The sequence below is a fragment of the Pipistrellus kuhlii genome, unplaced genomic scaffold, assembly GCF_014108245.1.
Source record: "Pipistrellus kuhlii isolate mPipKuh1 unplaced genomic scaffold, mPipKuh1.p scaffold_m20_p_12, whole genome shotgun sequence".
NCBI classification, from domain to species: domain Eukaryota; kingdom Metazoa; phylum Chordata; class Mammalia; order Chiroptera; family Vespertilionidae; genus Pipistrellus; species Pipistrellus kuhlii.
In genome coordinates, this window is record NW_023425427.1 from 16655615 (window position 1) to 16680828 (window position 25214).

At 56.2% G+C, this 25214-nt stretch overlaps 1 protein-coding gene across 2 annotated transcripts in view; it reads left to right on the forward strand.

Annotated features, from left to right (window-relative positions):
• PAX5 (paired box 5) overlaps positions 1-10305 on the forward strand; it is a 144946-nt gene extending 134641 nt beyond the window's left edge. For both annotated transcript variants that reach the window (XM_036433351.2, XM_045579997.1), the window contains exons 9-10: positions 8036-8122; positions 9692-10305. In XM_036433351.2, the coding sequence (XP_036289244.1) occupies positions 8036-8122; positions 9692-9768 (164 nt within the window). In that variant the 3' untranslated portion in view covers positions 9769-10305. The remainder of the gene's footprint in view (positions 1-8035; positions 8123-9691) is intronic.
• Positions 10306-25214: the final 14909 nt, after the last annotated feature.

Genomic DNA, 25214 nt, shown 5'->3' on the forward strand with positions numbered 1-25214 from the left:
CTCACACGTTTTGACTCCCAGAGGTGTGGCCTGGTCCTCTGGGGAGTTTTAAGAGGATCCTCATGGGCAGCAAGGGCTGAGAACCGCCGGCCTGGGCCACTGTGCGTGCCTCCTGCCTTCCGGGCGGCCCCGCTGTGGGAGAGCAGCACCACGGAAAGAGAAAGGGGCTGTTGACCTGGTGACGAAGGGTGAGGAGCTGGGAGGCTGCATCCAGAGAGGGCACCCCAAGGACTAACGGGGGTGCAGGTCCTGAAGGAGAGGGTGCTGCTGAGACCCCGAGGCCAGCAGTGGGGGATGGGGGGGGGGGCTCGGAGCCCTTCCAGGCCGGGGAGCGGGCAGCAGCGCTGGCGCTGCCAGATGGCCCAGCAGAGCAACCTCGTTCTTGGCGCTCTGGCTTTGAGGGAGACATAAGGTCCCCAGCCCTCCTCTGCCCGGGCTGCCTCTCCTGCCTGTATCCCAGCCTGGCCCCCAGCCCCCGGGGATCGGTAACGTATGTGTGTGCCGTCCCCTCCCGCAGACTGCGGGCTCTCGGCGGGCAGGAACCGTGTCTGATTCATCTCCGCTCCCCCGGCCCCGGTGCTGGGGGGCGGGAGGGGGGTGTGGGATGGAGCGCGTTCCTCGGGGCGCACCGGGGCTCCTGTGCTGAGCTCCCGGCGCACAGCGGAGCCCGGGCACCGAGGTGGTAATTGTGGTGGTAAATCTTGTCCGGTCCTCTCACACACGCTGGGTGAGGCGTTCCATAAACATGTCAGCAGCAGCATTAAAATTTGATGGCAGGCGGCACAGGTCGGGGCTAGCTCCGCGACTTCCCAGCAAGGTGCGACACCATCACCTCCCTTTCATTAGTCAGCGGCGGAGACGCTCCGGACTCCTGGCCGAGCAGGGCCCAGCTGGGGGGGGGGGGGGGGGGGGGGGAGGCGATTTCTTCAGAGGAAGACAGGACCCCTGGCTGCTCTGAGGAACAGACCAAGGTCTAGGCCACAGAAAAGTAACCTGAGGCTGAGAGGAGGCCCCGAGGCTCGGGGAGCGGGAGGTTTGGAGGGCCTCGGCGCTGGAGGGGGCTGGGCAGTGTTTTGGGCGGGAGCTGGGGGCTTGTTTCAGCTTTATGGGCAGCCGGGTGGGAATCGTCCGTTTGCCCACAAAAGGCCTCATGGAACACGGTAAAGGGGCACTGGGCTGGTCTCACGTGAGCCAGCCAGGGGTCGCTCGGGCGGGAGGGAAGGGGAAAGGGTATTCCCAGCGGCAGAAAGATGGGAACCCGATCCCGTCTACTTCCCACCCCGCCCGGAGGGACAGGCTCACGATCACCGTTACAGGGACAGGTAGTTTAAGACGCTCCCTGAAATAAAGAAGTTGGAGAACCTGTTGGGGAAAAAAGGGGAAGTGGGAATAACTTTCATTAACAAACAAGCCCCAGTCCTGTCTGGGCTCACTTGGTTGGGGTGTCAATCCGTGCACTGAAAGGATGCAGGTTCGATCCCCACTTGGGTGGGGGGTGGGGCAACTGATTGATGTTTCTCTCTCTCTCTCTCTCTCTCTCTCTCTCTCTCTCTCTCTCTCTCTCTCTCCTCTCTCTTTCTCCCCCCCCCCTTCTCTTCTCTCTAAAACCAATAAGCATGTCCTCAGGTGAGGATTTAAAGAAAGAAACAACAAGCCCCAGTGCATCCATTTTTTTTTTTTCAACAGTCACGCAGAGCACGTGCTGTGTGCCAAGGACTGAGTGAAGCATCCAACAGCCCCTCACACTTTACGATTCACAAGAGACTTTGGAATCTCGTGGGATGGCTTAGCCCTGTGCGTGCTGGCCTGCCACACTGCAAACAGTAACTCAGGCTCAGGGGTGAAGCGATGTCTCACGGTCACTCAGCTAAATGGCCGAGGGGCTTTGACAGGAACCTCAGTGATCAGCACAGAGTGGCGGCCACGGCCGCCCTCAGTGCCTGTGCGGGATAGCAGCCTTTTCACTAGTGCTGATAAAACCCATGGTGCGGCTCAGAGGCTGTCCAGGGGGTTATCCGCCAGTGCCCATTGGCTGTTGCCGCATCAGGGAGTTGGACGAGGAGAGCTGGGCCTCGGTGGCTCGTTCTGCTCTCGGGCGCACTGTGTCCTGCGGAACGGCCTCCGTTCTTGAGGGGCCGGAGACTGGCCTTGCCCCCAGGCCCCTCTCCGTGCAGACGGGGACAGTGCCTTTGACGCCTCAGAATGCAGCCGGGACCGGTGACAGGCGCGTGGGGACGGACTACAGTCACCCGCTGAAGGATACAGCTTCCATGCCCTTTGAGGCCCAGGTCACAGCCCCTTCCTACAGGAAGCCTTCCTGGATACCCCAGCCAGGACAAAGGACATCTTCGGGTCTGTTCACACACCTGCCTTGCCCTTTTCTGCTACCGGATGCCTAGCTTTGAGTCTAAGAATCCCCGTAGATGCAGGGAGTTTCCTGAGGCCTGAGGGATGGGGGGGGGGGGGGGGTGTAGTACTGAGCTCTGCATAAGGTAGGTCATTTGTTAGACATCCATCACAGAGGTGGGAGTCGGATATTCTCGGGAATACAGTTCAGTGTTACTCCAAGGGAAATCTCGGGACCTGCCTCCCGGCAGCTTAGACCGCAGGCTGGCGGCGTCCGGCCACACTCTGGTCACTTGGAGCAAGTCTTCGGGTTTCTGGACGGAGCATCTTCCCGGGGCCAAGCAAGTACTAAGGAGAAGCCCCCCAGGGTTTCGGCCCAGCTGCAGCCCACTCTTTGAGCTCAAGTTATCGGCGGTGTTTGCTTTTAAAAAAAAGAACAGAATGACACGGAACAGCCTCCTTGCTCCTTTGGAGTGCGCTGACCTTGCTGCGGTCGTCACGTTACAGGAGGCCAGAGAGCCGGTGGGGGCCCTGGTCCCTGGGGCGAGCACCCATTCAGGGTCCCTCTCCACCCGTGGGGCCCGCACCCTGGGCTCTCCAGGGAAGGCAGCCCATTTCTCTTTCCCCTGTGTTTTTCCGCCTTCCTCTGTCTGTCTCGTGCTTCTTTCAGAGATCCAGGACCAGGGTTCGGACTACTTTCTCGCACCTGTTTCCGTCTGACGATGAGAGGGGCTGGCTCAGGGAGCACCTGTCGGCACAGGCAGCGCTCACTCAGCGGCATTTGTGCTGTGGCAGGACACTGGGCTGCGGGGTGGGGGTCAGGGTCTGCTGGCACCCGTCAGGCACATGTGACCAGTCCTGGTTCCTCCCACAGACTCACCAAAAGGGGAAGGGAGTGAGTTACAACCACCTGAGTCTGGGCAGAGGTGGAGGAGGGCTCGGGCTCGGGGGCAGTGAGAGAGAGAGTGCTCTTTCTCAGCTGGAGCAATCAATCCAGAAGGGCTTCCTAGAGGAGGCGGTATCGGAGCTGGGTCCTGACCAGCCAGGGGATTAGACCCGAGGCAGGGGAGGAAGGCGGCATTTCGGAGGAAGGAAGCAGCGTGTGCGGGTGGAGATGGGCCCACAGGGCATGAGGGGAACGGCCTGGAGCAGGGGACGGTGGGGGGCCCTGGGCAGCATGGCTGGGGAATCCTAGGGAGCCAGACCCTGCAAGACCTTGAATGCCACCACGGGCTTCAGGCAGTATTAACAGGCCTGTCCTCAAGCAGGCGTGTGGCAGGGAGCTGTGCGATGACGGTGAGGCGGTTTCCCTTGAGTTCCCTGACGGGCCTTGCGTTCGGGTCTTTGTGTGCAGGCAGCAGGAAGGGGGCTGAAGGCACCAAAGCCTCCTCTCGTCAGAGGACCACACGGAGGCCCAGAGCCGGCAGGCAGCCGCCCCAGGGCTGCTCCGGGCAGCGCTGGCCTCAGCCTGGCCTCCAGCCTCCGCTCGCTGTGTTCGCCCAGCGCCGCCCTCCGACTGCCAGCCCGCGTCTCTCCCGGGGAGACAGACACCCCGAGGCCCTTCTGCATTCTCCCGCCCTCTCGCCCTCTCGCTCGGTTTTTCTCTTCGCTGTTTTTCTGAAGGCCTCCGAGGCCGGCCCGCGCGGGTGGGAGAAGAGGTTTTTCCCGGGAGCGGATCGATGCTCCGTGTGCGGGCGGCCGCGCTGACAGGCCTGACCTTTACCGGGTCCGCTCTGGCTCTCCTCTCGCCGCCGGGAGCCCACAGGCCTCACTCCGGAGAGAGGCGGGTGGGGAGCCGTGGCCTCCAGGGGCCGGGCGAGGGCTGGGGGCGGTGCAGACAGAGCAGGGAGAGTCTGAGCGCTGAGAGCGCTCTGAGGTCAGCTATTGAAATCTCTCCCACACGCACGGCGCGGTGGGAAGGGACTTGATCAAGGTCACTCAGAGAGCTCTGGCAGAGCCTCAGAGTCCAGGGTGTGTGTGTGTGTGTGTGTGTGTGTGTGTGGTGTGTACGCATATCCATATACAGGGCGGGGCAAAAGTAGGTTTACCGTTGCATGTGGAACACTTGATTCTTGTATTGTTATTTATTAATTCTTGTGCTATTTCCCATCTGAACAACTGTAAACCTACTTTTGCCCTGCCCTGTATACACGAGTATATAGGTATATGGGTGTGTGATGCGAATTATTATACTATACATACACATAATGTAGTAACACATATATGCTATAATATGTGATATATATACAATATTCATATTTGGAAAGCATGGGGCAGTTCTACAAAACCCCGGGGAGGAGTTGAGAGAGCTCATGGTCCCTTTCTAATCTTTTCGTCCTCCTCCTCTTCCTCTTTCTCTTCCTCCTCCTCCTCCTCTTCCTCCTCCTCCTCCTCCTCTTCTGCAAACAGTTTCTCTCAAAGCCCAGGTCCACCCCTCGGAAAGGGGACCTGGCTGGGAAGTCACTTTGAGAGACTTTCCGTCTGTTAATTTCAGCCGGGCAGGGTCTCGGGCGGAGGTGGGAGCCCCCATCTGCAGACGGGGCTGGCCCCCGGCGTGCTCTGCAAATCCCCGTCATCTGGCAGGTGTCGTGTCGGGTTAATTAAGAGCTACGCTGCGCCGTTTACCTGTCACTTCTGAGAGTTTCAGGAACCTTCGGCTTTCTCACCATCCCTGAGCGGTTAGTGAAGGGGAGACCGGGAGCATCTCCGACGCCGCGTCCTCCGGGACAGCCACGTCAATGCATCCTTTGTGGCCCCCTATCCGCTTCCATTCTAACCAGTCCTTCCTGGTTACCTCGCTGGCTTTTTTATATGTTTTTATTGATTTTGGGGAGAGAGAAAGGGAGAGAGAGAGAGGGAGGAAGGGAGGGAGGGAGGGGGAGAGAGAGAGAGAGAGGAACAGCAATCATTGCATCTGGCACACACACACACACCCAAAACCTGGGCATGTGGGCATGTGCCTGGACTGGGAATTGAAACAGTGACCTTTCGGTGCAGGGTTGACGCTCAAGCAACTGAGCCACACCGGCCGGGCACGGCTTGGACAGCTAGCTCATCTCCATTTGGAGCCATTTCTGTCGTCTCCTGCAGGGGAAGCAGCTGTGGGCAGGAGTGGGGATAGAGCACACCTGTGGGTGTGATTCTGGCTATGAGCCTGAGAGGGACCAACCCTCTGGGCTTGGTCCTGTGGAGGCAGCTGGAGACAGGGAGTCAGTCCCCAGTGTCCTGGGGTCCCATCCTGTACCATCTGCCTAGCCCCACCTCCTGCTTTTACTCATGCAGTGCCCCTCCCACCCCCACCCCTTTACCCTCACTCAGTGCCCTTCGACCCCCACCCCTTTACCCTAATCAGTGCCCTCTGACTCACCAGCCCTTTACCCTCACTCAGTGCTCTCTGACCCCCTATTCGTTTACCCTCACTCAGTGCCCCTCCCACCCACCACCCCTTTACTCAGGGCAAAGGTACAACAGCGTTGGCTGGCATCTCCTGGCACCTGGACAAGACGAGCTTGTCTCAAACCCTCACTCCCGCCCGGGAAGAGCCCGTGTCCTGCCAGGCCTTCCAGGACGTTTCTGGGGGAAACGGGAGCACTGGCTGCTCCCGGCTCCTGGTGCCTGACGCCTCGGCACCCCTGGTCTGTGCTGCTTTTGGGGCCCATTCTTTCAGCCCAGCCCCACTGACGCCCAACGCGGCACCTGGCCCCTCCCCTCGATTTCCATGTGGGGAAAGCACCCCCCCCCCCCAGCTGTGCAAGGCCTTCTGGGGGAGCAGGTTCTACTAAGCCTAAGGTCTGGGCGGCGGGAGGAGGAGGTGAGGGCCCGGGTGTCCTCGGAGCTGGGCAGTCATCAGAGAAGGTGCTCATGGTGTGATCTTGGTGTTGGGTCAACTGCACCTCTAGGCCCATCTCCAGCTCCTGGCAGAGGTGGCCCCGAGCTGGCCCGGCAGGCGGGCGTGACGTGCCAGGTGAAGATGGAGGGCTGGCCCGTGCATGTGGCTGGGGCCGGGCCCAGCTGAGCGCTGTCAGGAAGTGCCTCTGATGGGGCAGCTTCGGGGCGCCTGGAGCCTGGAGGAGAGGGCAGTCGTCCCCCTTCTCCCCGCGGCTCCGTCTCTCTGCTCCCCCGCCCGGCCCCCCAGGAGGAGGGGGGGAGGCGCCGTGGTGCTGATGGATGTGCCGAGGCCGGGCGGCTGCAGCCCCGCACTGTCACCAGGCTCTCCCTCAGCATGCCGGAGCCTGACACCCTGACCACTGAGGCATAAAAAACAGAGAATTGGAAGGCTCAGCCTGTCAGGCTGGGAGTGGCCCCCAGAGAGGTCTGGGGAGGAGTGCACATGGTGTGTGTGTGTGTGTGCGTGTGTGTGTGTGTTGTGCATGTATGTATGTGTATGTGTGTGTGTGCACGTGCGTGCACGCCTGTGGTTGCCTGTGGAAGTGGGAGGTGGAGAGGAAGCCGGCTGGGCTCAGGTGGGGGCACTGGCCCCTCAGGCCTGCCTCATTGTTCTGGCCACTCCCGGCCAAGTCCCACGGGCCCTGCATTTGGGTCTCGGCGGCGGGGGGCCGAGCAGGGCTCCTGTGCTGACATCGGCTGGTCCTTCTGAGGGCGCCTGCCCTTTGGCCCTTTGGCGTCCTTAAAGAAGCATCTGTGGGAGCTTGTTTGGGCCGAGGGTGGTCCCTGGGGCCGTGTAACTCCTGTCACCACTGCCAGGGAAGGGCCCACGTGCGCTGTCACCAGGGGCGTAAGAAGCCTCTCGGCCGCCAGCTTCCCACACAACGTGGGCCGGGCACCGGGGGACTCTGCAACGTGTCAGGCCCAATCCCTGCCCCCGGGGAGCCCCCAGCGGGCCGCAGGAGCAGACGGGCGGCAGGTTGTAAGGGGAGGAATTCTGAGCTCCCCTCCTCGAGACGCCTGGCGGCGAGGAGGCTCTCCTGGGGCTGGACGCAAGCGCCCGGGAAACGCAGGCACAAGATGCCTGCTCCGTGGGCTGCGGGGCGAGAGGGAACATCCTCGAGTGCCCCCGTGCCTCCTCACCCTCCCCATGGTGTCCGCCTGCCTGAGCGTGCCCAGAGCAGCAGACAGCTGTCCCCTACCCGGTGCCCAGGGGCCCACCTGCTGCCTCTCCCGTGCTCCCTGGACTTCTGCGTCTCTCTCCTCGCAGCGAAGTGCCCTCTGCCTTCTCCTGGCCGAAGGCTCCACCTCATGTCTCACCTTCCCTTTGGCGGAGGCCGGAGTGCAGCCGCCTCTGGGTTCTCAGCACGGAAGGCCAGACCAGAGTTGAGGTTCCCCTTTGCCTTCTCCGTGCAGAGCCATGCAGGACACACGTGGGACGTGGAACTCAGTCCACGCTGGCGTCCTGGAGCGGCTGAGAACATGGGCTTTGGACGCGGTGGGTGTGCTGAGGCCATTCTGTGAGAGAGTTCTAGGCCTCAGTCTCCCCACCTGCACCATGGGCCGGTCACCTCAGGGAGCAGCGGCACACATGTGAGAGGCTGGCATTCCCTTCCACCGGCAGAAAAGGGGGGAATCCAGATAATGCCAGCGACAGCTGTCCACTTAGTAAGGGTGTGCACCGGCCTTGACTCTGTTGGTGACGAAAGAACCTGCGATTGACGTAAGAGGCAAATGCCATCGGCATGTTCCGAACCTGCTTTGACACCTGGCTCCTGTCTCTCTCCCTCCCCGTCACCCGCAGGGAGCGAGTTTTCCGGGAGCCCCTACAGCCACCCTCAGTACCCCTCCTACAACGACTCCTGGAGGTTCCCCAACCCGGGGCTGCTAGGTGAGTACTGGCGGGGGTCAGGCCGCAGGCAGAGGGCGGAAGGCGGTCCCACGCTCAGGTCACCCTGACGCATATTCATAGCCGTGTGCGCTGTGGTCCTCTCCCCGGCCCAGTCACTTCGAAAAGGAAGAGAGGCCCCCTCTCTCCACAGCACATGTGTCAAACACAAGGCCCGCGGGCCAAATCCGTCCCGCCAGGCCTCGCAATGTGGCCCGCACCTCGCTGTCATCACTGCACTCCCCTGCGTTTCCATCACAATGACAGTTTATGACTGTTCAGTAAACCATTCGGCCCGCGATTTAGGCTGGATTTTAGATTTTGGCCCCTTCTCTGATTGAGTTCGACACCCCTACTCCACTGGAAGGAGCCTTGGGAATTCTAAACGCTCAGACCACACAGGTGAGGAGAACAGCTCTGGCCTGTTTTTTTTTGAAAGCCAGGTGATGGTGTGTCAGGCTGTCAGTGGCAAACAGCAGAATCCACTTTGGCTGGTTTAAGCAGAAAACAAATCTACTAAGGCAGTGGTTGGCAAACTCCTTAGTCAACAGGGTCAAATAACAACAGTACAACGATTGGCATTTCTTTGGAGAGCGACATTTTTTAAACTTAAACCTCTTCTAACGCCACTTCTTCAAAATAGACTCGCCCAGGCCGTGGTATTTTGTGGAAGAGCCACACTCGGGACCAAAGAGACGCATTTTTGGCTCACGAGCCGCAGTTTGCCCACCATGGTACTAAAGGGTTTGGGGGGGGGCTCCTGGAACCTCTGGGAGGACCCGTGGCACGGGCATGGTAGGCACTAGCCAAGAACAACGCCTAGCCACACTACCGCGGCTGCTCTAGTGCCAACACGCCTGCTGCTGCCGGTGGGCACCCCAAGCTGCCCGCTCTACGCTGCTGCTGCAGCCAGCGTGCTTGAGAGCTCTGTCCTGCCAACTGCCCGGAGCCCGGTGCCTCTACCGCCCACTTCCAGCTTGGGGTCTCTCAGCCCATTTCCCCAGGTTGTTCCTGCCCAGTAGAGGTCACAGGCAAGACAGCCTATCTGACAGGCGATACGCCTGTGCGCTAGCAGCCAGGGAGGCTGGGAGGACGAGTTCTGGCTTCGAACCCAGAGAGGCGGGCCTCATGCTCCGGGCCAAACAGGACACGTTGAAACAATGCTGGGCAGTGAGAAACATGAGAAATGGTCTCTGCGCTGCCCATGTCCGTAACCTGGGGCACCACGGCCAGGCCACCAAGCACGTAGGGCCTCGAGTGTGACACGAGGGTAATCCCACCGGCAGCTTTATTCAGAAAGCTGTCTGCAGGTCACAGGAGGCAGGCTGCTCCCTGCTCTGCTCCATGACTCACACACCCAGTCTCCCCATGTCCAAGGCTCCTCGCCCCCCAGCCTGACCCGCTTCCTCCAGGAAGCCCGGCCCTGCCTGAACAACGGTGTTCCCAGAGCTCTTTGCTCAGAGCTCTGAGCCCCTCCCGCCCTCTGACCATTGGCCTGAGGTGAGGGGCTGGGAAGGGGCTGCAGGCACCACGGTGCCCTCCAACCTCCGTGCCGTCTTCTCTCCCTCCCAGGCTCCCCATACTATTACAGCGCCGCGGCCCGAGGAGCTGCCCCACCTGCGGCCGCCACTGCCTACGACCGCCACTGACCCTCGGAGCCAGGCGGACGCCAGCACTTACGACACATATCGCTGAGGGCGATCGCCTCCCGCCCCTCCAGAGACCGCCGGAGAGGCCCCACGGGAGCATCCCCCAGCGCCCTCCCCCCGCACCTGAAACTCTGCCCCCCGTTTCCTGTCAGGGACTCTGGGGTTCCATGGCCCGGCTGCTGGGCTTCTGGACACCTGCCCGTTTCTGAGAGTCCATCGCTGAGCTCCTCCCAGCGGTGACGGGGTCTCCCCACATCACCAGACTGTCCCGCAGGGAGCTGCAGCCCCAGCCCAGCCTGCCAGCCCCCCGTCTGTCTGACCACCTGCCCCTGTCTGTCTGATCAGGCCTGGGGAGGAGAGCTTGCTTTGGGCATCTGAGCAGCACCTGTGTAAATACCTTCTTGCTTGTCTTGTGGGCCCAAAGGCCCGACGGAGCAGACTGCCAGCCGTTATGCATTCAGCACTCCCAGTGCATCACAGACCTGAGTGCAGAGCATCCTCTCTGCCCAGATACCCCCTCGCCCCTCCTCACCCCCGCACCCGCCCTCCCTCAGTGGGGAGCTGTCCATGGTCCTGAGGATGCTCCTAGTCGCGGCTACTTCTTTAGCGACTGGACTAGGAGTCTCACTAAACTGGTTACGCTCCACGCCTCCCGTGCTGAGACTCTCCCCCAAGAGAAACACAAATTTGGGGAGATACCCTGGCTTCCTGCCCCCATCCCCCTGGGCCCAATGCAGTGCCAACACCTCTTTTCCGTATATCAAAGGACTCCAAGAACCGCCGACTACCGGTCTAAAGTACAGTGTCCCGGGTGCTGATTGCATTGTGGACTTGGGACATGACGGCCGGATGGGACCCAGGAGATCATGGTCCACGGCGGGGCCTGAGGCCCTCCTGACCCGCCAGCCCCAGGAACTGCTGACCGGAATGGGGATGTGTCTTCTGAGGCATTCCCAGGCTCCGATCTCTGCGGACACTGCCCTCGCCCTCCAGGAGCCCGTGAGTGGATTCTGTTCTGCCACGCAGACAGTGGGTAACAAAAAGGACTCTGCCTGCACGGAAGACCACACGCACCTGCAGCATCTCCAGCACGTCCCGAGCCACTCTCTGGTCCTGGTGGAGCCCAGCATGCCGCTGGGAATGGAGGTGCCAGGTGGGGCAGATGCCCGACTTCCTATAGTAGGTTTCTCCCTGTTGATAGGAGGGGCCGTCATGGTCAGGGCCATGGCCAAGGGCTACGGGAGCTCGGAGAGGGACTTGTAGAATTCACTTTGGGCTGGAGTCGTCAGCAAAAGCCAGTGGGGAGGGTGGGGGGACAGCAGGAGCCCTCCTGAGAGGGACAGGACAGGCAGGGAGGAACTGGTGGTGAACTGGGAATGGTTTTGAGGTGGGGTTGCCAGGAACCACCGTGTCTTTGCCTACGGCCTCGATTCCTTGCCTAGCCTCTCTTGCTGACTCAGATCAGCCCAGTGGAAGCTCTGTCCAACTCTGGGCTGAATTATAGCAAGGACAGTGGGCTTTGCCATTCCATGTGACCATGTCCCCCATGTCTGCATGTCACCAGGTTGGCAGAGAGCAGGGGCAGAGAGAGCCTGCACCTGAGGTTACAGGCCCTGGGAGGCCTTGTCCTGGCCGTACCTCTGCCTTGCTGTGGGACCTCACACAAGACCCTTCCCCTCTCTGAGCCTCGGTTGCCTTGGTACTGCAGGGTCATCTGACAGCCCTCTCCTTCATTCTTCTCTCCCAGGGAGTGGGGACAGGCCCTCCACTGCGGAGAGAGCATGCAGAGGGGGGCACCTGAGCCCGGCTAATATTCAGACCACATGGGAAATAAGAATATCCAGAGGGGTGGGAATCAGCCTGGAGGGAGACCTAGTCCAGCTCCCCTCAGGGAAACGAAGGCCCAGCTGGGGGAAGCCCTGAACATGCAGGGAGAGAGAGCAGGCCTCCTTTGGCCACGACCAGGCATCTTTGCCCCCAATACTCCTGCCAGGTGGTGGGATGGACAGGAAACTGAGGCTCAGCAAAGTGCAGTCGCCAGGCAGTGCCTGGCAGGGGGAGGCTGGGACTTGGCCCCGGACCCCTGGCACATGGTGACCCTCCCAAACCTGGGGAGGGAAGTTGATGGTGTGGTGAGGGCCCACTGCCCCACATGGAAGTCCCAGCGCTGTTAGAACTTCCCTAGTCTCCCAGGGCAGAGATGGAGCCCATGAGCTCCCTGCAGGCACACCCACTCCCCTGCCATCTGCTGGCTGAAACCGTCCCTCCTCCACCTGCCAGGCAAGGGAGAAGAGGGTGTGTTGGGAAGTGGTGGGGCCAGGAGTCTGCTGCACAGGCCTCTTGCTCCCTTTGATCCTGGTCTCAGGCTGTTGGTAGGAGGTCAGCCTTCCCAGAAATGGCTGCCTAAGGCACAACCATCCTTCCTCCCAAAGCCCATCTGGCCCCACAGGCACCCCTCTCCCCACCCTGTTCTCCCTCAGCTCTACGGTGCACCCTCCATGCCTTCCCTCTCTCCCCTGAGGCTCCGCCTTCCCTCTCTCCCCTGAGGCTCCGAGGTCCTCATATGCATTTGTACTTAGGAGGCAGCCTGATGACGGGGCTGCCAGGCAGAAGCACAAGAGCACCCGAAGCACACCTGTTCTCACACTCAGAGCGGCCCTCCCCGCTGCGTCCCCACTGCTCTGCGGAGCTGCCCGGGAGCTGGGAGGGGAGGGCTCCCAAGGACACCTCGCTGATGCCGGAGAATTCTGAAGGGAATACCCATGGTCGGAGCTCCCACCAGAGCTGGGTGGCAAGAGGCCTGTGTGCTCCTCTGGGGGCCTTCAGCTCCACGGTCCGGCTCTGGCTTTCCGAAAAGGACACAGTGGATTTTATGAACATTTGTGTGTTTGTTTGTTTTTACCTTAGTCTGACTCCACCCTAGAAAAATATGAATGACCTATCAAACCCAGCATCCCTGTCTCAAGGCGCCTTCGTCGGGGTTGGCCCTTTCATAACCGAGGTTCCCATGGTGCTTTGCCATCTTTGACCATCCCCCGGGGCCATCGCAGTGCTCACTGACAGATGGGAAGTTTAGGATTTGGGGCTCACAGGGCAGGAGAGCGGTGACGTGCATTCTTAGATATCCCCGGGCCTCCTCCTCTCTCCCTAGCGTGGTGCTCCCGTCCTGGGAGAGTGTGGCTTAGAGACGCTCTTCAGCCCCATGGGGAAAGGAGGAACAGGAAGCCAGAGTCTGGCTGGACCAAGAAGCCTTGGTATTGGTGGTGGTGGTGGTGGTGGTGATGGTCCAACTAGATTCTCATTAACGCCAAAACCAACCCAAAAGTCTGCCTAGATTCACACCAACCCTCTGACTCACCCAGACTCCTTTCTCGCTGAACCCCAAGGCTCCTGGGGGATGGACTAGAGCCTGTCCAAGGCCACGCCATGAGGCCGGACAGGGCCTGGACATGGCCCAGCTCTGACTCCCAGGGTCTAGGGCTGCAGTATCATGAGATGTCCCCTCACTCTTTTCTTTATTCTTTCTGCTGTGGGTCCGACTGCAGGCCTGGCTGTGATAATATTCAGGAGTCACCAAGCAGAGTCTCTGGGGCCATCAGGGTGCCCACAGGCCTGGGAAACACAGATCACAATCCCAAAGGCCCTGAACTCATTGCTTCCCAGACCAGGCAGGCGGAGTAGCCTTGAGACTCTGGAAGGGCCCGAGGCAGCATGGATGGTGGGATGTGAGATTAAAAAAAAAAAAAAATTTTTTTTTTTTTAAATATGACTTTGAGCCCCTCGTGAATATCCAGCTGGTGACCCCCGTCCAATCTTGGTCCAATGCTCCCTTTCTGCTCCACCTTCTTGCCCTTCATTGTAAATTTGGGGGAGATGGGACCCCAGATTGATGAACTGCAGGTTGCCTAGCTCCTGTGCCCTGCCCCCCTTCCTCCCCGTCCGGGGCTCTTGCCCACGGTTTGGCTTTGAAAGTTGTGAGCTTGCACGTCTTGGAGGTGGAGCGGTGAGGGCGCTGCTGGCGTGGAGAGAGATCGGTGCTGCGGGGCCTTTCCAGTGTGCAGGGCACAGCCCCAGCACAGCCACAGGGCGCTGAGGGGTGAAATCCCTTTATGAGCAGTCACACCCCAGCGTAACTGCCCTGCCTCTGGCCGCCCCCGGCAGCAGCCACCCCTTCCGGATGACATTTCAGCGAGAATTTAGCTCCCAGGCATGGAGGGCAAATCTGAAAAACAAACGGAGCACTCCCGGCAAATACAGTGGAACCTCGGTGCTCGAACTTAATTCATTGCAGAAGGCTGTTGGGGAAGCGATGTGTTCAAAAACCGAATCGTTTTTCCCCCATTAGAGATAATGTAAATGGAATTAATCCGTTCCAGACCCCTAAATGGCTCTCTGTGTTAACCTGTTTGTTTACATTTTAGAGGTGTTTGAAAGGTGTGCTAAGCGTTGATTTTGCCACGCCATACTCAGTAGCCAGATCAGACGTGCAAACACCTTTATCATGCTTTGCAGTTATTTCTTTTGAAAGCTCTATTGTTGTTTTCACAACTTTCCTTTTTCACTTTGCCGATTTTACTGCCTTCTTAGAACCCTGGTGACTTGCTGTACATATTTAGTAACCACAAGCAGCAACAAAAACAAAAAACAAAAAACCCACAAAAATACTCACAGCACAATTTCCTGAGATGTTAACAGCACGAGGTTTAGTGGTAAACTGACTCACACTCGTGCACTCTCTCCTTTGTTTGTTGCCTGAGAGACGTGTGACTGCTCATCCAGGTATCAGCACGAAAGGGTTGTGGGGTTGAGAACTGAAGTTTTGTTCAACAACCGAGACATTTTTTTCCCGTGAGCAACTTGGTCGAGAAATGAATTGTTTAAGATGGGAGACATTTGAGAACAGAGGTCTGGCTGTACCTGGAAACAAGCTATGAGTGAGACACAGCTGCCCCGAGGGTAGAATCCAGGCCCATGAACAGGCCAAGCCCAGGCTGGAGAGGTGGGGGGGAGGGGGTAGGTCCCACCACACTCTGAGCTGGACCAGCTCCTGGAGGCCTGCAGAGAGGCCAGCCCTGCAGTCTTGGGCTTGTCCCCCACCCAGGAGCCTGCCTCTGACGGCTTCCGGGCAGCACACCAGTGCTCCTGGAGCAGTTATTCCCTTAGTTCTTTTGGCCTCAGAGAGGTCCAAGGCCAATGCTTCTCTTGAAAGGTAACAACATACGTGACTGGGAAGCTGGACAGTCAGGCCGTGACTCCTGGGCGGCAGTCTGTCCACCTCCCAGCAGCCCCTTCAGCCCCTTGTCCCCTTCTGCCCCCTTCTGCCCCCGTTCCTCAGGATTCCCTCTTGCATATTCATGGTGGAGCCACAGTGTTGATCTGCACTTCCCCGCTGTCAGCTCAGGCCTCCAGAGAGGTGCCCAGGTGCCAGGGGGCTCGGCTGGGGGTTAGAAGCAAGGCCCTTGCCCTCCTGCTCTCCTGACCAGGGGGCTAAGCTTCTCCGACTTGGCTGCTTGCTGGGAGCAGGCAGGCACCAGTCTTCCTTTCATCACTAGCATTTCTCAGTATTGGGGTTCAGTTTCTAGACCTCCCATATTCAAAGGGGGCCCCAGGGTTCTGGAGTTTCAGTCCAGGTGTTCCCTGTGTAGCCCATCTCGAGATGGGGGTAAAAACCACCACCATTCAGTGGGTCTAAGTACTCTTCTTCCCACATCTTAGAACCTGAGAGGCTCAAGGAGAAAACTGGGCTGTTTCTCTATTTCCCGAGGGAATCTCCACGAATTCTGAAATGGAGTGGGTCTCAGGTTGTGTGCTTAGCCCTTCCGACTGGAGCAGCTCTGAGCAAGGCCCAGGGAGGGGAGCATGGGGAACAGCAGGGGAGTTTTGTGCCCCTTCCTGAGTCTCGGGTCAGGCTGGAGGAGACCAAGCACAGCCTCACACCCCAATTTTAGGCCCACTCCGTTCGCAGCTGTGGACCCTGCCCTACCCCTTTTCTTCCTCCACCCAAATCACAACGCTTGTTCGCACATCCCTCACTGTCTCCAAAGGCCTTTAAAAATGGGTGATGTGGATGATGGATTTTTGATTTACACATGGTGCATTTCCCTTGGGAGCGTAACAGAAAGGGAACTGTTTAATGGCTCCCTTGTTTCCAAGCATGGATACATTTTAATGAAATTATTTTATTGTAATCGAGGAAATGGAGAGTTGAACATTCCAACCAATCAATAGCCAATTCATTGCTATGAAACTAAAAATAAATAAATAAATAAATCCTGAATCTATTTGAAACTCCCTGCAAAGCTCTGAGCCTCCACATCTGGCCTTCCCCCTCCATACGTGCACACGAGCGTGTGTACACGGGAGCACTCCCCGCCCGCCCCCCCCCAGCTGTACTTGAAACTCAGAGAAGGCACAGAGTCTCCTCATGCCAGTCCTCACTGCCGTCCTCGCCGTTGGTTAGAGAAGGCGAACAGACCGGGCAGCAGCCCGTCCTGGGGCTCGGGAAGAGGCAGGCCCATCCCCGGACCCCAAGCTGCCAGCACAGTGTGGGGTGATGGATGCTGAGGGCCCTCCTTCTTGGCCCCAGCTGCTGGGCCTCGCCATGTTCGGGCTGAGGGTGGAGATCTGATTCGGGGCTTTGCCCGGACTCTCACTGGCAGATGCTACCCTGGTTTTTCACTCTCTTGTGGCCTTTGGACATTGAGTCTTTGTAGAAATGCTGACCACATTGCAAACGGAACTCTCTGCCCGGAAGAAACATGGATTTTTGCTTTTCCTTCTTTGACAGTTGACTCTGTCTTAGGGACTGACCCTCCAGCATCAAAGAAATACGTATCCACCAAAGTTTGTGATGCCTGCATAGATGCTTACTTGTAAAAAAAAAAAAAATTACAAATAAAAACCAACAACAAACAAACAAACAAACAAAAAAAAAACCACCCACAATTGAATTGCCTTTGAAAGTGGGAGATGTTCTGTCTCCAACAGGTTGGGGAAAAAAAAAAAAAAAGCTTCTTAAGAAATGTGTATGTTTTGTATTCTTTTTTTCTTTTTTTTCTAGTAGAAAATAACTGACTGGAAACATGGTTGTGTTTTTTCCTTAGTGGCGTGTGTTGCTTTTGTGTGTAATAATATTTGAATGTAATTACAGCAGTGCCAATTTGCCAAAGATGTTGGACATATTTTTCTTTTGCTGGGTGGAGGGCAGGGGCTGGGGGTGGGATTTGGTGGGGAAAAAACAGGGGTGGGGTTTTGTTTTCATTTTTTAACTTTTTTTTTTTTTCTGGTCAAACCTGGAATTTGTGGTTTTATTTTAAGTTAAATGGTTGACTGCAAGACTTTTATTTTAGATTAGTTGGAGAAATTTGCAATAAGATTGGCGTAGATTTTAATATCTGTGTGTCTTCTCATGAGTGACTGTTAACTTGTGAAGAATTGATTTTATGTAACCTTTATGTGAGATAATTATTTGTAAATATTTGCCATAATTTTATTGGTTCCTAAAATAAAAGTAATTTTTTAAGTTCAGAATAAGAATGTGATCTCATCAGTGGTCTTTGGTAACTTTGGCAAAGCCGCGTGGAGCTGTGGGGACTTGTATTGGCTCTCCCGATGAGATTGGGTCAAAGCAAATCTGAACAACTAGAATGGAGGACTGTGGCCTGAGCAGGGGCAGAGCCAGAGTCTTGGCCAAGTGGAGCGGTGATTGCGCTCCCATCCTGTGTTAAACTCCTGGCTCTGATGCTGGCTCTGATGCTTAAGTTCTGTAACCTTAACTTCGTTAGCTCTAAAATGGTCGGTGGCATCCACCTCATTCATTTATTCAACAAATAGTGATGGAGCATCTGTTCCGTCCCCAGCACTGGAGACACAGACATGAGCAGGGCTAACAAGGACCCTGCTGACAGGAAGCTTACAATCTAGGGGCTTCTGGTGAGGTTCATGTTAACACATCACATCTGTGTTCAGTAACAGTGTGTGCACGCACACATGCTTTTGAATTTGATCTAGGCTGGGTCTTGAAACTGGGTGCTCCCACAGGGCTCTAGCATGCAAACAGAGCTCAGGAGCCTAGAGACGGTGTCTTTGGGCTCCAAGGCTGCAGGCCATCTCTGACCAGAGCTTGGAGCCCAGCAATTCTTCTGTGAGAAGACCACTGTCCCTGAGCCTTCAGAGCTGAGCATTCTGGCTGCTGGGGAGCCCAGAGGTGGCTTTCCAGCAGGGCCAGGACAGCTGCAGCCCCGAGCCCTGCCCCTGCTGGGTGGTGTCAGCCTGCAAGGGCAGGCAGGGACCGCTGTGCCCCTTGGCACAGTGTGTGCGTCGCAGTAATTGCCAGAGATGGAGTAGGCGAGTGACCGCGTGGGGGCCATGGGCTGCGACTCATTCATATTTAATAAAGTTGGCTATACAGCCTCCATTCATTTCAGCAATGGATGGCGACAAAGGTGATTCCTGAGGGAGAGAGAGAGACATGCTGCTATGGAGCCCTGTTTCCAGTGCTGATGACTGAGAAGCACACATTTCAAAGAGAAGCAGCAGCACTTGGAACTGGTGAGACAGAACAGGTACCTCTGCCCCCGATGTTGCAGTTCTTGTCCCTGGGTCTCCTGGGACAGGGGCCTCATGCCTGCCTTCCTCCGAGATGGGCACCAGTAACCAGGGCGTGTGCAGCCCGCACACGACAGCAGAATAGAGGCCATGGGCAAGGCCTCCAGTAGAGGGTGGAGATGCCAATCCTGAAGATGTTCAGGCAGCTGCTCCAGCAGCACCTCTGCCCTCGGTGACCATCACGAAGGGGGATAGAACGGGACACCTGAGGTCTGTCGCGGGAGGCTTTCGCTTCAGGCCCATTCACTCCTCACACTGCTGCTGCAGCCAGGCCCCATGCAAGGTGGTGGGTACAGCGCTGTACCAGGGCGGTGGAAACGGAGAAGGATAAAGGTTCCGAAGAGCCTTGGCTGGGAGTCTCAGCTCCAGCTCTTGCTGGGCAATTTGCTGATATAACAGTCAGCTTCCTGGAGCCGTGGTTCCTTCATCGGTGCCATGGGTGTAAACCGCATAGCATTCACTTAGAGGGTGTTACGAGGAACAATGCCATGCATTGTGTGAAAGTTTTTGCAAACAACAAATGGGAGTTTTGCCAAGATATTTTTTTTTTCTCCCTGCTGTATGACAGTAAAAATTTTACATCCAAAAGTTGACTGGTCAGACCCTCCTCTGAACTAATCTCAGGGGTAGGTGTGGAAGAAGATTGCTTTAGATCAAATGTTTGTGTTCCCCCAGAATTCCTATATTGAAACTCAATCCCCAATGTGCTATTTGCCGGTAGAGCGTTGGGAGGAGCTTAGGTCATGAGGGTGGAGCCCTCACGAGTAGGATTAGTGCCCTCATGAGAGGACTCCAGGGAGCTCCCTCGCACTTTCCACCAATAGAAGGAGAAAATAGGATCTCACCAGACACTGAGTTTGCAGGTGCCTCGATCTTGGACTTTTCAGCCTCCAGAACTGTAAGGATACATGCCTGTTGTTTAAGCCCCTCAGATTATGGTATTTTTGTTGCAGCAGCCCAAACAGACAAAGACAGGGCAAGGATGCAGAAATGAACCAGCAAGGAGTCTACATCTGGGGCAGATGAAGTACATATTTTAATGCCAGGCAACACATGACCAGTGCCACCTACTGGTGGGGCAGACAGAGAGGTGTGGGCTCACAGAGGGGATTCCATTCAGCTGGGGGAGGAATGACTCAGGAACCTTCCTGAAGAAGTGGCTTTTGAGCTGAGCAATGAAGGATGGCCAGGATGCTATCAGGACATTCTAGAGAAAGGAGGAAGGGGAGGCACCCCAGGCAGAGGGGGCAGTGCACACAAAGCTCCAGGGATGGGAAAAGGTTTGTGTCGGGAGATGATCAGACACGGTGGCCTTTTCCTTAAGCCTGCCTTCTGAGTCTGTGTGGGTACCACTGGAGCAAAGGTCAGGGAGGTGAGGGCTGGCCTGGGCTCGAGTCATTTCCTAGCAAATGGGTGTTGCACAAGGAGGAAGGGGCAGTGGCAAGTGCAAACAGAAGCTCAAGACCCTCCTTGGAGACCCTGAAAGAGGTGGGAGCATATGGATTCCCAGCCCCACAGACCAAGCAGTTTCTGGAACCCCCGGCTAGCTGTGTGGGGGTGGGGTAAGGAGACTAGTCTGTCTGCCCCAACACATGCCCGACAGTGTCTCAGGGAGAGACTTGAGTTCTGCACCCCCAGCCAGGAGGTGGCCCTCACAGGGACAGGCCCCTCTGCAGGACACACAGCACCACCGGAGGCATTAGCACCCCAGGTGATATTTGTCTGATCTGCCTGTTCTGGTCTTTCTTCAGTGAACGTGCATTAGACGCAATTGAAAAACCTTAAAAAAATTAACGTGGACTTGTCTCAGCTGCAGACGGTGAGGGGAGCCTGTGCGAGCCCCACCTCAGACCCGCTCTGGGGGCCACATACCCGAGAGCCCACCCCCATTTGCCAGGGCTGCCATAGCAACCCTCCACAGCACGGGCGGCTTACACAGCAGAAACCTATGTTCTCACAGTTCTGGAAACTGGATGTCCAAGATCAAGGTGCCGGCCAAACTGAATTCCTCTGAGGCCTCTGTGCTTGGCTTGTCCATGGCCACCTTCTCCCGGGTCTTCACATGGCCCTCTACCCTGGTCTCGTCTCCTCTTCTAAGGACGCCAGCCCTATTGGATTAGGGCCCACCCTCATGATCGCATTTTAACTTAATTACTTTTCCCACGACTGAAAACAACACGACTCAACTTCACTGAGACGTTTTGTTGAAAATAGCCAGTTCTGGCGAGGGTGTGAGGAAGTGGGCACTCTTCTGTGTTGCTGGCTGACCACAGGAGGCCACGGCTGCCCAGGTGTCCCCAGGCCAGGGAGCTGGGGCTGCTGCCCATAGGCCTGCCCAGGGGCCTGTGTGTTTTTTCCACGAGGCTGGCTGCCTGTGTGTTTTTTCCAAGAGGCTGGCTGCCTGCAGTCGCAGAATGACACGCACAGCCCAGGTCAAGCGGGAAACATGGTGTCTCCAGCCCAGCCGTGTCACCTGGCAGGGCACGCAAGCAGCAGAGGTTCCCACATTATCCACAAACATGTGTAAATATCTCGACGGCCGGTAATGTAACCGAGAAAATCACTTCCCGTTGTTTCCCTTTCAGTGATATTTTCTGCTTGGCTGGGTTTGCTGAGCGCACGAGAAAGGCCAGCTCATCAGTTCTTGTTGTTAATCAAGAGCGGTAATTGTCCGAGTTCAGAGCCTCCTGACTTCGACTCTGCTGAATAGGATAACAAGTTCCCAAAAATGCTAAGTGGTAGTTTCTCGAAGTGGGCCTGTTTAATAGGGAAGGCCCCTGAAGAGGGATTGAAAGGAGAACCTTTCTTAAAGTGGAATGAAAACATTGTGCCTACTTTCTAGAGCATGGCAGATAAACGCCTAACAGCCCTAGAAGTCCTTAAAGCATGGACAATGTGGGCGAAGACTAATCTCCTCATTTCCCCCGTGGACCTGTGCATCAGTGAAGGCGATGCCAGCCGATGTAACAAACATTGTCTGTAACGTCCATGGGCGAACACAGTAGGAGTCTGTTTTTCCACTCATACGACGGTTAAAAATAGACATTCCTGTAATTGGGATTTATGACCAAGTTCTAGATATATCCAAGATACCAATGCACAGGAGGAGGGAGCGTTCTGCAGCACACGGCTGGAGGAGCTTTGGGGACATGAGATCATGTTGATACCTCAAAGAGCTGTGAGCCCTTAGCACATTGATTTCAAATGCATTATCTCATTAAATCTTCACACGAGCCCAGTGACATAAGTACTTGATTATCACCCTCACGTCTAGGGATAAGGAGACGAAGCCTGGAGAGCTCCGATACCTTGCCCCGGCTCACACAGCCGATGAGCTTCCAGGACGTGCAGTGGGGCCGGGATGGGAAGCCAGGCGATGTGGTCACAGAGCGGAGTCCCCCGGTGTTCCTGTGCTCTGGCTGTGTGCTCCGTTCCCGGCCCAGCGTCCGGAAGAGACGTTCTGGTGGAGATGCTCAGGGGGTTTCCTTACTCCTCACAAGGAAAGCACTTGCTGGGAGATATCTTCAGACAGGGTTCCCAGGGCCCTTCCCCTCTCGGGCCTCACCTTGGCACTCTTCGATGCAGTTGAAAGCTGCAATCAGGAACAACTCAGATTCCAATAAAAATCGTCCATCAACTGGGCACTGTTGTCGGGAATCTGCATTTCAAAATTAAGCCAGTTGTTTCCTCCTTTTTTCAGCCAGTCCATGGTCCTTGACCTGTGCTCCATGCCGGGGCCCGGGCTGGGCACTGGGGCTGGAGATACCAGGTTGCATTGAGCCTGGTCCCTGCCCTCAGGAGAGGGGGGATGTCTGCTGATGGGGGAGGCAAGCCCGTCAGGACAATAGCTATACAGCAGATCCTTGAAAAGCACCGGTGCTTTATAACGGAATGAGATGCCTTAGGAACTTAGCCGTTGCTTATGGTAATGCGAGAGGCCCGGTGCACAAAACTCGTGCAAGGGGCCCCGAGGGCAGGGGCAGCCGTCCTGGTCCTCGCAGCAGCAGCCCCAGTCTAATTAGAATATTACCGTTTCATTATTATAGACGGGTTTGCTAATATGTCGTTTTGCTTAAAGTCACAGGACCTATCAACGACGTTAAGTGAGGACTTACTATGAGAGTGAGCGAGTCAGCAAGCAGCACCGAGGAGGTGCTATGAGGCAGGTGGGGAGAGCAGGCAGGCCCAGGGCTGTGACAACAGTAACCAGCACTTTTGCAGAGCCGTTAGGATGGGCCAGCTAGCCAGGGGCAGTTGCCACAGCCCTGTGAGGAGGCTGTCTGTTTTCCCCCGATGAAGAGAGCTTCAGAGAGCTCTGTCGTTTTTCTCTGTTTCCAGCGGAGAGGTTAAGCTGTCCGGGGAGGAGGCGGGTCTCCCATCCCTGACGTCCACCTGGCCACATGGAAAAGGCTCGTATGACAGGGACTGGACTGGGGGCTCTAAAGTGCAAAATGGATTTTCATTCATTTAAAAATGTTGCCATTTAAAAAACAAAACAAAAAGCGGTAACACATACTCGTGGTTGAAAAATTAAAACCGAACAGAAAAGTAGGCAGTGAGTCTCTTTTCCACCCCAACCCCAAGCTCCCAGTTCTCTTTTCCAGGACCTGTCTCTTCTTATTCTCCAAAGGATCATTTATGCATATGTTATAGAAGCATATATACATATGTTTGTGTATATAAACACACACACACACACACACACACGCATCTCTTTATTTAAAATATTTTAAGTCAGAGAATCTAGGTTCTTGGCAAAGCTAGAAAGAATAGGAATTTTTTTTAAGCCCTTGTCAAGTATTTATTTCACCGCCGTAATAAAATAGATCAACTAGAAATGACAAAAACAACAACAACCACCAAAAACAGAACAACAATAGCTTAAACAGAGAGAACATTACCCTTTCTCTCACATGGAGTTTGGAGGTCGGTGGTCGGGTTGAAACGGCAACTTAGCCCCAGGAGGCCGGCAGGGACCAGATGTTTTCAGTCGTCCTTGGCCCTCCAGAGGCTGCGCCCCTCAGCCTCAGGTCTAAGGCGGAAGCAGCAGGATTCCAAGGAGACAAAGGAGAGACCACAGCTGTCTCTGGAATGAGGTTCCAGGAAGCTGGCCCTTGGCATTCTGCTTGTATCCTACTGGCCAGGACAGAAGCCCATGGCCACATGGAGCTGCGAGGGGGACGGGGGAGGTGGCGTCTGTGCGAAGTGGCCCTCTTTGTCCAGCTACAGACCCCATTACTCCGGGAAGAGGGGAGAGTGGATCCTGGGACACGAACCACACTTCCTGCAACGCTGACATGTCTCCGTGGCCTGTAGCTCACCGCCTGGTTCGGAGTACAGACTGGATCCATTATGTAGCCAACCAATGGTTCTTGAACAAACGCTTGTTGAATTCAGTTGAAAGGAGGTGGGGGGTGGGGCCCAGGTTTGCGTGGCCAATGGCAGAGGACCCAGAGCTTCTGCTTCAGAAGCTCAAGAGGCGCCAGCTGAGACCCACCATCTCCCAGAAAGAACATAATCTTCCCCCCCCCCCAAGAGCTCCACCCGGGCCCAGTCTTTCCATCTGCCCCCGGGGGGGGGCGGGGGGAGGCAGATGTTCGAACCGCATGCTCTCCAGTCCTTCCATCTCAAAGGCTCAGTGAGTCTGTGTTTCGGAATGAACCAAAGGCAAGAGGCCAAACAGTGGCCCCAAGGACTCGGGTCAAAGATGAGAGGTCAGAGATACCGAGAGCTCCTTGGGTCTTGGCCTTCCTAGGGTGGTCCTCGTCGCTCGGAGAAACCCCCTGAAGCACACACGGGCGCTCGATCCTGCTTGACTGATGCACTGGATTTCAATCAGCACCGGCATCCACCCCAAGGCTGGGAAGGAAGAGGATGAAAACGCAGAACTCTGACCACAGTGAGGCACCTGTCATTGGAAATGACCCCAAAGTCCAAGAAGTGCCCGGCTTCCCCTGGTGTAGACTGCTGTCTACAGAGGGGAGGGGGACTGTTAAGAACAGTGGCTTGGGGAGTCCACATGGGACAAACCATGGGGAGGCAGGAGAGGGGCTTTGGCAAAAAGTAGCCTCCCAGCCTGATCTAGGAGGCTTTTTTTTTTTTTTTTAAAGGAAGAACGATATTCAGATGAGAATAATCAAAAAAACATGTTATTATTTAGTCTTCAAACAGCTGTGGGCACCTTCCACAGCAAGCCCACCCCAAAATGCTGAGCTTTCCAAGAATTCTTGAGACATTTCCTTATGATTAACAAACTGGCTTGGGGGTGGGGGGGGGGGCAGGAAACAGATATCAGGAAATAGACACTTCAATGAATGGAATATGTAACACTATCTACTCCAGGGACTGGGATGAACTGGTTTTAGTTGGATGCTTCACCGAGGAATGTTTTAAATGAGGAACACGCCTCTGGAATGCTCGGCCCATCCCAGTGCTGGTGCGCGGACAGTCACACCAGCTCCCGCTGGAGCGGACGGGAAGGCCCAGCCTCCTTCAGGCCCAGGCCAGCCAGCAGCTGCGGCTCCTTCTGCCGGGACACCCGGGGTGCTGTCCAACTTCCCCGGCGATTCTAACCCCGGCGAGGATTTTAATTTCCTATCTTGATGAAAAATGTGTGGTTTACACACTGTCGCAGAACAAATAGAAATGGGATTTATGTTGTACAACTTACAAGGGTTGTTTGAGATTTTTCCATATGTCTTCGACAGTCCTATCACATTCCTGACAGTTACATTATTTTTTTTTTCTTTCTGGGAAGTTAAAGGAGAGACGGAGAACAGTTTTTCCCCTCTTCTCCATGGAGCCTAGCTTGGGAGTATCCGTGTTCAAGTTGTGGTCCT